The sequence below is a fragment of the Melanerpes formicivorus genome, unplaced genomic scaffold (assembly GCF_026170545.1).
Source record: "Melanerpes formicivorus ecotype bairdi unplaced genomic scaffold, bMelFor1.0.p_v2 SCAF_34, whole genome shotgun sequence".
In the NCBI taxonomy this organism is placed as follows: Eukaryota; Metazoa; Chordata; class Aves; order Piciformes; family Picidae; genus Melanerpes; species Melanerpes formicivorus.
The window spans coordinates 7,790,797-7,804,195 of NW_027142386.1; the positions used below are offsets into that span (position 1 = coordinate 7,790,797).

The window sequence follows — 13,399 nt, forward strand, 5'->3', positions numbered from 1 at the left end:
CACCCCCGGCCACGCCGCACCTCTCCAGGCCGGCACAGGGAGGGTACATTCCTGAAGAACCTTGACATACTTAGACAATTAACACAAATTAGCATAATTCAGACTAAACTTCTAATTTTAGCACTCTGTAAAGCTGCTTTCCTGTGAGCTCAGCTCCAGCTCGCTGTACATCAGCTTCAGCTCACTACAGGCAGCTTCCCCCCTTGGGTGCAGGACTGCCACAAGCTTCCCTTGCTCCTGAGGGCTCCGGCCCCAGTCAGGGCTCACCCCCTGCACACAGCCACTGCCCTGCTCGGGCAGGCACTTGGGCCAAGGGGCTGGGCACCGAGGAGAGGGCACAGATGGAAAGGACTTGCTTCCCAAGCAGATTTCTGGAGGCTGCAGGGTTCCAAATGCTGCTCAGCTCATTCCAATACCTCGATCGCCGGTGTGGTCACCAAGCACTTACAGACAGCTGAATAATTGAAGAGCAGCAGTGCAGAGTGGCACCAGCTTCCCCCCTCAGAGAGGCCCTGCAGCAGCAGAGGCTGCTCTGCCCTGCATCCTCACATCCAGATGCCTGTATTCTGCTCATGTTCTCCCTGCCAGCCGCTCCTCCTCCCACCACAGCACTTCCCTCCTGCCTGGAAATGTCAGGGAAGGACGCAGACATGGGCTCCAAGCGCCTTGCTGGCTGGGTACTGTACAAGCTGTTCCTCTCTTACAACTGACTCCAGTGTTTGTGGACAACTATTTACTGGGGAAAGGGATGGACATCCCAAGTCAAACACGGTTCAGTATATATTAGCTCACATTATCTGAGAGACTCTTGGCACCACATTTTGCAAAGGGCAAGGCAGACACTGGCAGGAGAAAAAGGTAAACACCCGGGAGGAGCTGCTCCTGTAGAAGTGCTCTGATTTTCCTGCCTGGGCCATCTGAGACAGCTCTTGATCTGTGCCCATTGCAACAGCCCAGAAAGCCCTGAGCCTGCCCAGCACTGAGATCAGTGCCACTTCTGCACTGCCCTTCTCCTTCCTGCACACACACACACGTGCCAGGCACCATCCTCTGCCATCCCTCCCCTACACTTAATGCAAATGCTGGGAAGAGAACACCAGTGCTGGGAGGGGGCACAGCTGCTCCCATGATAATCAGAGCCTGCTGCACTGCAACCTAACAGAAGAAACGCTGGAGGGTGGCTGTGAGCAGCGGTGAGTGAAATTGGACAGAGCTTAGCCAAAGGTAAGTTCAAAACAGCCTCTCCCTCCTGCTGACTGCTGACCAGGGAGACACTGAGAGAGGTGGAGAGGAAGCCTTAGCGGGTTCTGAGAACAGAAAGCCTCCTTAAGGGCCCCAGCCAGCAGCCCAGCCCAGCCCAGCCCAGCCCTGGTGCTTTTCTAGATGCTGGCAGTGCCTCCATTTGTGCAGGGCTCCAGAGGCAGGTCAGATAAACAGCATCAGAGGGAGGCAGCGTCACACACAGCCCTGTGCTTCCCAGCCCAGCCTCAAGCAACAACTAAATATTTATTAAGCATCTATGAATCAGAGGCCTGAATCTCCTGACAGTGCAGCCAGCTGACGTAATCCTCCCCAAATCCTGATGGGCCTTGCTTCCCCAACAACCTTGACAGAGCTGGCAGGGTCACAGCTACCTTGTGGGCACACAGAGCAGCTCCATGTTGGCACAGTGGGCAGAGGTGGGGTGCTGCACCCCTCAGCGCAGCAGAGCACCTGTAAAGAAGCTCAGGCTCTGCCCCAGTCTGCCAGCAGCTGTGCACCCAGGACACCTCCCCAGCTTTGCACATTGGATGTTTACAGCAGAAAAGATTCAGCACTCCCCTGCTGCTCTGAGCCCAGCACACACAGAGCCCACAGTATGATTTAAGATGAACTTTTGAGCTGCAGAAGCCTTCTGAAAGGCTCTGTGGTAGCTCATGAAGGAGGCCACTGCCACAGCTTCATTCTCTGTCTACACTGAGTGCATCCAGGGTGGCAAAAGCCAGGGCTCCCTCCAGTCCCAGGGGCTTTGGCTGCTCCGCTGTGCCATGTCCTTCCTCCCTGTCACTGCACAGCAGCAGCACGACCAGGCAGCAGATCCCAGCTTGTTTGCAGAAGTGCCTCAGGCACAGAGTGCTGGAGCCCAGGCACCCAGCCCTAGCTGCCCAGGGCTGCTGCTGGAGCCTGCTTGGAGCTTCCAGGCTCATGGCCTCCCCTAGAGCTGCTCTCACGTGCTCCTCAAGGTGCCTTCTTCAGCGCTGTGCCACGAGGGTTTAACTTCTCAGGAAGGTGCCTGCATGGCCACTGCTCTTGCAGAGCAAGGGGAGGCGGCAGTTTTGGCTGATGGAACTGACAAAACTTGCAGTGGCAGCCAGCAGGAGCTGCAGCTGGAGCTGTTGTTGCTCTAGGAGCAGGCAGAGCAAGGAGACAAAGCAGCTCCGTGCTCCCAGGCTGTGCAGGTGGCATCAGCCTTTCTCTTGCTCATACCAGCTTGCAGGTTAGATACCAACACAGCCCCCAGCAGCCAGGGGAGCCCTGGGTGGCTGACAGCTGTGCCACCTCTGGCTGGATCTCCTGCCTGAGAACCCAGGCAGCCCAATCCAGCTGCTGCACCAGGCCAGACCTCCATGGCAGCAGTGCACAATGGTGCTCCAGGTATCCTGGGGACATTCAGGGCCATCTGCAGCCCAGGTCTGCTGAAATCCTTTGCCCTCATCCTGTCCATCAGTCTCTTCTCTGCACCCCCCCTAAATCCAGCACAAGCTGAAGGCTGCTGCTTGGTGACAAGCCTTGGCAGACAGCTGAGGGAAGGGCCCCAGTGGCCTCTCCTTGACAGCACTCCAGCAGCAGTTTCTCACCCCACTTTCTCATGTGCTCATGGCATAACTCTGACAGAGGTGTCTGGATTTTCCCTCTCAGGGACCCTGAGATTGGCCTTAAGTTCTACCCTGATGCAGCTCACCAGTGCCCAGCAGCTGGGGGAGCTCTGCTTGTCACGCAGGCAGCACAGCTCTGCTCACCTCGTGTGACCACTTGGTTGTCCTACTAAGAATCATAGAGTTCTTTCCTGCTCTCCAGTCTAACCAGCTCAAAGCCTCTGAGTCCTGTCACTTGCCACATGCCAACTTACCTGCCTCTCCACACTCTTCTGCCCCTCCTCACCCCTGACTGGATATTTGGCTGCATTTGGTACCACAAGAAGCACACTTCAATAGGAAGAATTCTTTTCCTCCCAGTATTGACTTGGGTTTATTTGTTAGTCTCAGTCAAAGCTTGTCAGCTCAGAAGGCACTGCAGGCACCAAGCCACCTGACCTGGGGGCACTTTGGGCCTGCATGCAGCAAGCAGCTGCCACTGGAGGAGGTGGCAGCTGGCAGCCCCCACACCCAACTTCCTAGCTCCTGTTTGCAGACCTCACATCTGTCCTGAATGTGCTCACTGAGCTCCCCTGGAGCTGCTCTGGACACTGGCTTGGCACTAAGCAAGCAAGCATCCTTACACCCAGCTTTGGTCCTGAGAGGAACAGGAGGGTGAGCAGGGGCTTTGCCCACCCTGGGCATTGCCATGGAGCCAAGAGGCAGGCAGGAGTCCCTTGCCAGCACGTCCCCACCACTCAGGAGGGGATAGCTGAAGATCAGCTCCTGCTCAGCTCACCACAGCCCTGCTGATTTCTGCAAGGACACCTTGCTCTGTGCTCCCCATGCTGTGCCAATCCCAAATGCACACCACAACAACTCCTTGCTTGCAGCACAGTCTGTCTTGGCAGCAAGTGCAACTCCAGCCTCTCACAAGGAGCAGGGGAGAAGGTGCCCTCTCTAGTACCTTCCACATGAAGCCCAGACACTGTGCAGGTATGCCCCAGCCCATCACCCAGACACAAGTACACTCTGCTTCTGGGAGGAGGGAGGAGGTGGTGTTGCAGAGGGGAGAGGATGGCTTTCACAGACTCAGGGAGTAAGCCTGCCCCAGAAACAGGGATGAATGAAATCTAGGAACTCCAGTGTCCATGACTAGCCCAGACAGCCTGAAGCAGCTGTGTGGCAGGAAGATTGAAAGCCTGAGGACTGCTGAGTGGTGCCTTCCCCCAGCACCTCAGCAAAACTCTTCTTCAGACTCTTGGGGCACAACTATTGAAATGCTCCAAGCAGCAGAGCTCTGCTGGGAGGCTCTTGCTCAGAGGGGGCACATGGAAGTCCTCCAAGTCTTTTGCTAAAGGCAGAGGATAAGGCCACCTAAGACATCTCTGTATTGCAACCTCCTCTCACAAACATCCTTCACTATCCTTGGTTTCACCTCTCCCCTCTCTGCCTCTGCATTGGTGCATGGCACATACACCACCCTGCCCTGCTGGGAGGAGAACATTCAGCTCAAGAGGTCTTCAAGGGCCAGGAAGCAACCTTAGCAGCACACCTGGCCTGCAGGAAGCTGGCAGCAAAGGAAAAACTGCCAGCAGTGACTTTCCAGAGAGGAACTACAGCTTGGAACAGTTGGAGGACCCAAGGCTCCAGCAGGCTGGGGCCAGCAGAGGTGAAAGACATCTGCAGCTCCCCCTGCTCCAGCCCCCAGACTCACCTGCTGCCAGCAGCACCATGCCTTTGCTGGGGGGGGTGTGTGTGTGTGTGTCACAAATGTCTCCTGCCCCGAGCAGCAGCAGAGCTCACAGCCCCCTGCTCTGAAGTGCTTTCTCTGCCAGTGGTCTGCTCCCACTGCCCCCTGGTCTCGGTGCTCCGGCAGGGCATGAGGGGGACATCAGAACTGCTCCTGCACTGGAGAAAGGGAGAGGGGGCTCCTGCCCCCCTGTTCTGCAGACACAGAGCAACTCTGGGGAACTGCATGAAGCTAGAAGTCAGCAATTGAGTCTTAGAGATCCAATCTGTTACTCCAACTGCCTCGACAAGCCCCTCACTCCCTTTCCCCCTTCCCATGGCTTTCTTTCATCCCTGTCCCTAAGCTGTCAGGGCAAACAGAAGGCTTCTGGCCCTAAAAGTTGTCCTCTGCTTGGCAGACTGTTTGTTGTGCTGACTGCACGTAGCCCGGCACAGGGACCAGACTGCCCCCCTGCCGTCTCCCCCCAGCCCCAAAACGCAAGCAGCCCCCACTGCCAGCAGCGCAGGCACTGGGCAGGGGCCGCTCGCCCCAGCGCCACTGACCTTCTTCTTCCGGTCCCGAGAGCGGTTCCTGCGCTTGCGGTTGGATTCCTCCTTCTCCTTCTGCTCCTGCAGAGCCTGAGCCTCAATATCTTTGATTTTCTTCAGCTGCTTCGCTGCTTGAGCCATGGCTGGGCAGGCTGCAGTCCCCTCCTGAGCTCACCTGCGCTTCCCACGCAGCTCCCTCCGGTTCCCGGCCAAGTCCCTTCCCCTTGCTCAGACGCTGCCGACCCAGGTGAGTGTGGAAGCAGCAACGAGAGGAAAGCAGAAAGCAGTCAGCAAGCCCCCCAAGGGCAGCCGGTGTCTCCAGCTAGCTGCTAGATGGAGCCTGGGACACCTTTATCAAGCATCAATAATCCTAAATCCAGCTGTTCCAGAGGTTCCATGCACCATTGCAGCAGCCCCGGACCGCACTGGCACATCCTGCAGAGCCCTTTGTGGGACAGGACACCCGGCTGGTGCTGCGCTCGCTCCCTGCCAGCCTCTCCTGCAGTGGGAGATGAGACGCAGGCAGTCAGCCACAGGAAGGAAAATAACTCTCAGCAATTAATGCCTGATGAGGCTGGAGCGGCCGCGAAGGCGAAGGCTGCTGCTCTCCATCCCGACCCTCTCTGTAGCAGTGCACAGCCCCCAGAAAGCTGCCCGTAGTCAGGCAGTGGCTTCACCACTGCAGTGCTGCTGAGGCAGGCAGAGCTCTCAGCCTCTCCGGTTCCCTTCCTCTCAGTCACTCTCCGTGCGGCAGCCCCATCGCTCGCTGCCTCTCCGGGTTAGGATTCCAGCTCCCTTCCCGGGGAGCAGGAGGGAATGGCTGCCTCGGCTGGGGGCAGGCAGCCTCTCTGCTCAGCAAACAGCCTCTGCTGCGAGGGATGTGCCAGGGACGGGAGCAAAGTGCAGCTCAGCAGCATCCTTTAAAGTGCAGCTCAGCAGCATCCCTTCCTCCTCGCAGCTCTCCACCGAGTGAGCTGCAAGGGGAGGGGAGGGATCTCAGCTGTGAATGGGAGACAGAAACCGAGGGCTCAGTTTGCTTTTTGACTGCTCAGCATCAGAGAAGTACAACCACAGCCACCAGCTCCAGCCCACCCAGGTACCACCAGGGCTCAGGTCCTCTCTGAGGACACCCAGCCAAGGCTCCTGGAGAGTCAGCCACCCCTTCCCCACAAACATCCTTGTATTTCACCTGCAGCTGCCTCCCAAAAGCACAGGGAGGCAATTCCATGCTGGAGGCCAGGGGTCAGGCCTGGAGCTGTGACTTTGGTTTCTGTACCTGGCACCAGAGTGTGAGGGGGCCAGGATAAAACTGGGGTGGACTCTGTGGTGGTGACCACAAGAAGAGCTGCAGCAAAGCCAGCTTTACTTTTCAGGTGGTTGTGAGCAGCCCCTGCCTTTTCCAGATCAATTCCTGAACCCCAGAGCAAGCCCTGTCCCCTCTGTGCAAACCCTGGGGCAAAGCCCAGGTGGAAGCCTTGCACACACTGCACTGTCCTGGCACAGTCCTCCCAGCTCGAGGCAGGGTTCCTTTTGTGTCCCCAGATGGTGGAGCAGGGTCTGATGTGCATTTCACATCAACTGCTGGGCAGTCACAGGTTATTCAGACAGAGAGGACCCCAGGATGCCTTTGGCCCTCTTGGCCACAAGGCACATTGCTGGCTGGTGTTGTCCCCCAGGAGCAGAGGTCACTCTTCTGTCTGAGTGAGTTTTCCTGCATTTCTTTTCCTTTTGACATTCCTCCAACTCCTTTGCTTCCCCCACAGACAAGGCAGGGTGCTTACACCAGGCACGGGACTGGCACAGGATAGCACTTAAAAGAATATGGTCACTGGGAAGGGAGAGGAGGTCCCAGCAAACAGTGAGGAAGAGGAAATCTTCTCATCTTGCAAGGCCTTTGCAAGGACAGCTTTGGTCCTGAGCAGTGCACCCACATGGAGACACTCAAGTCTAGATACAGCTGCAGCTCTTTATATAGCAATGTCCTAGGAACACCCAAGGGAAACAACTTGCAACACTCAATAGAAGCCGAATGCTGAAGGGCTCCACAGATGGGGAGTGCCAGGAGCAGGGCTGCACTCAGCCCCCAGGCTGTGCCTCTTCCACAGGAGCCCTTTGCAGAGCAAATGAGGCAAATGACCTGTGGTCAGCAACAGGGACACAGGGGACAGAGGAGAGGAAGTGGCCTGGAGCTGTGCCAGGGTTGGGTTGGAGATAAAGAAAAATGTCTTTGTTGCAGGTGAGGTCAGGGACTGGCAGAGGCTGCCCAGGGAGGTGGTGGAGTCCCCATCCCTGGAGGTGTCCCAGAAACCTGTGGCCATGGCACTTGAGGCCATGGTTTAGAGGCCATGGTGGTGCTGGGTTGAGGGTTGGGCTGGATGATCCTAGAGGCCTTTTCCAACTGAGGCAATTCTATGGTTCTGTGACTCCAGGCAGCCCCAAGTTCAGACTGTGTCTGTAAATCAGAGGCATTATTGATCTAATACCCTCCAGGTACACCCTGCAGGGCCCTGGAGGCATCATCTGTCATGCCCAGACAGGGAGAGTGCCCTGCTTCCAGCAGTGCAGCTGAGAGGGAGACCTCTGCTTTGCCAAGGTCAGGAACATCTCCCTGTTCAAGCCAGTTTTCCTCACCACTGTATCCAGAGCAATTTTGTGTTCCTCAGAGCCCAACTACAGCCCAGTGACCACAGCTGCAGGTGCACTGTCAGAGCCCCCAGACAGTGTCACCCCCTGACACCACCCTCCTCTCTCTGCCTTCCTCCTGCACCGACATTTGCTGCTTGGCCTCAGCAAGCCCTGCACAGTATTTGTGCTGAAGGTTCTTGAGGACAGTGGTCATGACTCCCAGCAGCCCAGAACGCTCACAGCTGGGTACAGAGATGACCAAGGGTGTCTGCAGTGGCCTCTAAAGACACTGTTCCTCCACTGTCTCCCTTTGTCCCCACTCTTTTTAGCATCACCTGCTGACCCCTTGCTGTACCTGCCCAGGCAGTTCTGAACGCTGCCTGGGGACAGAACTCTGGGGTTTGCTTTGATCCTAAGAGCATGCTCAGTGCCCAAGGAGGACAAGGACACTCCTAAAGCAACTGCAGTCTTGCCTCCTTCAGACTGCAGAAGGTTTTTATCAGAAGGCAACACAAAGCATTCGAACCTGCTGCTCTGGAGAACATCTCCTGCCAGCAGACCTGCCTGAAGCCCTGGCTCAGGAAATCTGCTGTCCAGCACAGTTCAGTTCTTCCTATGTGACACCCTTTGGCCTTCCCCCTCAGGATCCAGGGAGGCTCTCACCCCTCTGAAACTCTGGCTCCAGAGCTATTGTCCTGGTACAGCCCCAGCTGCTAGCAGCTGAAGCTATATTTAGCTCTGAAACTGGAGGGGGAGTGCTGTGCCTAGTCAATGGTTTTTGAAGTCATTGGTGGTTGGTTTTGAAACATCTGCCCTGAATTCTGACAGCTTGATTTAGAAGTCTGAGCTAGCTGGAATTAGGTATCTCTGCCATACACACAAGATTGGCCTCAGCAGGAGCTTACAATCAAGATATTCTAAGCTAGGAAGCATTTGGCCTGCAACTGATACCAAGTTTTTGTGCTCTGTAATTGTGTGGTTGGTAGAGAGAGGCCCTGAGAGCTGCTGTGCATGAAGAACAGCTCAGCTGCTTCACCATCCTTGCTGTTCATGGAATTGTCTGGGTTGGAATAGACCTCTGAGATCATCCAGTCCAAGCAGCAACCCAGCACCACCATGGCCACCAAACCATGACCCCCAAGTGCCATGGCCCCAGGTTTCTTGAACCCCTCCAGGGATGGGGACTCCACCACCTCCCTGGGCAGCCTCTGCCAGTCCCTGACCACTCTTGCAGCAAAGAGATTTTTCTTCAGCTCCAACCTAACCTACCCTGGCACAATTTCAGGCCATTTCCTCTCATTCTGTCACCTGAGAAGAGTCCAACTCCCAGCTCACTGCAGGGAGCTGTAGAGAGCAATGAGGTCTCCCTTCAGCCTCCTCTTCTCCAGACTCATCAAGGACTCAGGACAGGACAAGAGGCAAATGGACTCTGCAGTAATTTCACTTCCCTCACCACATAATTTTTATTCCCCAGCAGTATTTTTTCTCCTCTTTGGAGAAGTTGTTTGGCAAGTGTCTGGAACAGCTGATGTGTCATAGCTTGGTGCTGCTGGGTGAGAGAATGGCAGCACCCAGACCTCCTCCTGCAGCTCAAAGCTACAGTGTGCATGGGAGCAGCCAACAGGAGAGAAGCTTTCCTGGAACCTTAGTTATTTGTCACAGAGGGCCACTCCAAGGACCTTTTCCTTGAAAACAGATTGCTTGTACCGTGACAACTCCCTGGTGCCTCCAGCCCAGACTGGGATTCTGGCATGTGAGACCCATGGCAAACACCCTGGTAACAGAGCCCCTGTCACGAAGAGTTCTCAGGGTAGAGCATTTGGCAGGGGAGAACAAATAGATCCTGACAGGGCAGCCCACAGCGAAATCACCACACCAGGGGAACAAGGTCAGGATGTGCCAGCTCCACACACAGGGCTGGCCTCCAGGCCTCAGCCTCCTGCAAGGGAAGGCTCCAGCGGGAAGCACAGCAACAGATTCCTGCCGCTGTCTGCAAGGTGCTGCAGCTGCCTCAAGAGACTGAGCAGGCAGCTGAAGTCCTGCCCTGCTGGAGGTGCTTGGGGAAGTTGGTCTCTCTGGTAGGGGCAAAAGGATTTTGCATTCAAAGCTCAACCTCAGGCAGCTATTTTTAGGTGAATTATTCTGGCTGACAAGCTGTGGAGATAAAAGATGCTGCAGGCCCCACTGTAGCTGCTGTAAACTTTGTCTGCCTCAGTCTATCTGCTTTCCTCTGGCTGCAGAGTTAGGATCTCAGTGAGGAGCTCTCCCTGAGTTGGGAACCTAATTAAGATGGTTTTGTTCTTTTTAGCATTTTCTTAATTATCTCACTGATGAGCTTCCAGAGCTGTCAGATCCCTTCAAGATCATTCTTTCAGTTATCCTCTACACCACTCTCCCAGCTCTGAAGTCTCCCTGAAGCCTTCCCTGAAGCCCCAGGCTGAACAGTCCCAACTCCCTCAGCCTGTCCCCGTAGCAGAGGTGCTCCAGCCCTCTGATCTTTTCCTCTTCTGGACCCTCTCCAGCAGGTCCAGGTCCTTCTTGTGTTGAGGGTCCCACAGCTGACACAGCACTGCAGGTGAGGTCTCCCCAGAGCAGAGTAGAAGGGCAGGATCCCCTCTCTCCATCTCTGGCCATGCTGTTTTTGATGCATCCCAGGCTGCCATTGAGCTTGTGGGCTGCAAGTGTCCTGTGCCGGCTGTCCAGCTTCTCATGCACCAACAGCTCCAAGTCCTGTTCTGCAGGGCTGGTCCTGCAGAAGGACCTCGAGGTCCCTGTGCTTTATTTACCACGGCACGCAAGCACAGTTTGCTCACTTGAAGACATGCCCCTGGCAGCACATCTGCGGAGAAGCCTCTGGAAGGTTCCTGTGGCCCCTCGGCCCCGCCCGTCCTCACTTTGCCCTCCGGCGCTGGAGGCAGCGGCACAGCAGCGGCCGCGGGCAGGCGGCGGCGCCCGCCGGGAGCTGCGGTGGGACGCGGACGCTCGCCTGGAGCTCGGCTGCCCTCTAGCGTTGCGGGTGCGGCTGTGCAGGCAGCTTGGCTGCGGCTCGCTTCTGCTTCTCCTAGCCCAAGAGCTAATGAAATTAGCAAGATGAGAGCAGTTGAAGTTCAGAATGCAGCGGGTTGGAAGGGACCCTCAAAGAGCATCTTGTCCAACGCCCCTGCACTCAGCAGGGACATCTCCAACTAGAGCAGAGTGCTCAGGGCCCCATCACATTCGACCTGGAATGTCTCCAGGGGTGAGACCTCTACCCCCTCCCCGGGCAACCTGGGCCAGGGTCTCACCCTCACACACACACAGAATCACCAAGGTTGGAAGAGACCTCAAAGATCATCAAGTCCAGCCTGTCACCACAGACCTCATGACTAAACCAAACGTCCAATCCCCTCTTGTGACCATCTGCAGAGTGCCTTCTATCCATGCCAAGAGAGGGACCTCGACAAGCTGGACAGATGGGCAGAGTCCAAGGGCAGGAGACTGCACACATCCAACCTCAGTGTCAAAAAGATTTCTGGCCCAGCACCCTGGCAAACTGCAGCTCCTAATGGCCCGGGGGAGGGGGCTCCACTGCGTCTTTGGGAGGTGATTCCAGAGTCTGACTGTGCTCATGGGGAAACATTTTCTCCTGTAGGCCAGGGGGAATCATTCATAGAATGCCAGGTTGGAAGGGCCCTCCAGGGTCATCCAAATCCAGCCTTTCAAAGGAGCTGGTCCAGGAGCCTGGCATGCTGGGCCTTACACCTGTCTGATGTCAACAGATGATGACAGATGTCTGAACACGAGCCAGCAGTGTGCCCAGGTGGCCAAGAGGGCCAAGGGCATCCTGGCCTGCATTAGGAATAGTGTGGCCAGCAGGAGCAGGGAAGTCATTGTGCCCTGTAGTCTGCATTGGTTAGGCCACAGCTTGAGTCCTGTGTCCAGTTCTGGGCCCCTCAGTTTAAGAAGGACATTGAGAGACTTGAAGGTGTCCAGAGAAGGGCAACAAGGCTGGGGAGAGGCCTTGAGCACAGCCCTGTGAGGAGAGGCTGAGGGAGCTGGGGTTGTTTAGCCTGGAGAAGAGGAGGCTCAGGGGAGACCTCATTGCCCTCTAAAACTACCTGAAGGGAGGTTGTAGCCAGGAAGGGGTTGGTCTCTTCTCCCAGGCAACCAGCACCAGAACAAGGGGACACAGTCTCAAGCTGTGCCAGGGGAAGTTTAAGCTGGAGGTGAGGAGAAAATTCTTCCCAGAGAGAGTTGTTAGCCATTGGGATGTGCTGGAGTCACCATCCCTGGAGGTGTTCCAGAGGGGATTGGATGTGGCACTCGGTGCCATGGTCTGGTCATGAGGTCTGTAGTGACAGGTTGGACTTGATAACCCCTCGAGGTCCCTTCCAACCCTGGCGATACCCTGAGACTGCGATCAGCTCCGAGGCAAGACGGAACCCCAGCCAAGCCCCCCCGCTACAAAACGCACCTGCACAGCCTGACATCCAAAATGGCTCAACATAATTTATTTTTTATGTTAAAATGTACAGAGTTCTTTTGAAAGTACTTGCTAGAAAGGGGAAAAAAAAGTGATATTACATACAAGGAGAGAGAGAGAGAGAGAGGGGAAGGGAGAGACCATCCAGCCAGGAGCGTATGACATGGAGAATTACAAAGGCATCCGGGCACCCCTTCCCCCCCCCCCTGTAGCTTACAAGTCACCATGAACAAAGTACAAAGAGGTTACAAAACAGGAAAAGCAAATATAAACAGACAGGATAGACTCAGCTTCGTTTGTACATGCGGCTTTTAGAGGCATCTGGAGCTCCTATTCACACACTCTAGAGATCTCTTGAAAGAGAAAAGGAGGGGGGGGGGGTGAGGGGTGGGGGGTTGGAGGAGTTTTGGGGGTTTGGTTTTTTTTTTGTTCTTCCTTTTTTTCTCTTTTTTTTTTTAATCTTTCTTAAAATAGTTTTTAATATTCTACAACAAAGATAAAAAACTTTAAAGATGGAATGAAATGCAAAAGAAAAACGCAACCAAACCCCTCCCCCCCCAAAAAAAAAGCTTTTTTTTTGTCTTTTTTTTGTGGTTTTTTTTCTTTCTTTTTAAAGGCATCGAAGTCACTAACAGTGAGATTTAAATTTCTTTTTTTTTTCCCCCCTTTTTTTTTTATCCTTTTTTTTTTTAGAAGATTACCCAAGTTATCTTGCTAAAAATACATTATTTTTTTTTCTTCTTTTCATTCATTAATTTTATTTAAACAGAAGTGAAAAAAAAAACCAAAAAACACCAAAAAATGGTAGGGACCAAGATTACTGCGGGTTGGGTTTTTTTTTTCCCTTTTTTTTGTTTTTCTTTCCTTTTTTTTGTGTTTTTCTCTCCTTTTTTTTTTTAATATATAGAAAAAGAACATTTTAGTATTTCTTTTTTTTCTTTTTTTCCTCTTTTCTTCTCCTCTACAATAGTTCTACAGTCACAAAGGTTTGTGGAAAAGGGAGCTGCCCGACTGATCGAAACAAAAACCGAAACCAAACCAACTGAAAGAACATACACCCGCCCACCCCACACCCACCCCACCACCCCCCCCCCAACAAAGCAAACAGAACAGCAAACAAACTAAACTCACTGCCCTCGCTTCAGCAGCTTCTCCTCCTCCTCCTCCTCCTCCCATCTCAGGGCCAGCCCACCCCTCC

General features: G+C 54.6%; 1 protein-coding gene across 4 annotated transcripts in view; it reads right to left on the reverse strand.

Annotated features, from left to right (window-relative positions):
- ANK1 (ankyrin 1) overlaps window positions 1-5,292 on the reverse strand; it is a 57,169-nt gene extending 51,877 nt beyond the window's left edge. The window contains exon 1 of one of the 4 annotated variants that reach the window (XM_068156777.1): window positions 5,130-5,280. In XM_068156777.1, the coding sequence (XP_068012878.1) occupies window positions 5,130-5,255 (126 nt within the window). In that variant the 5' untranslated portion in view covers window positions 5,256-5,280. Of the gene's footprint in view, window positions 1-5,129 lie in introns of all 4 variants that reach the window. The other 3 variants (XM_068156772.1, XM_068156773.1, XM_068156775.1) reach the window with 3 other exon arrangements.
- Between the last annotated feature and the right edge of the window lie 8,107 nt (window positions 5,293-13,399).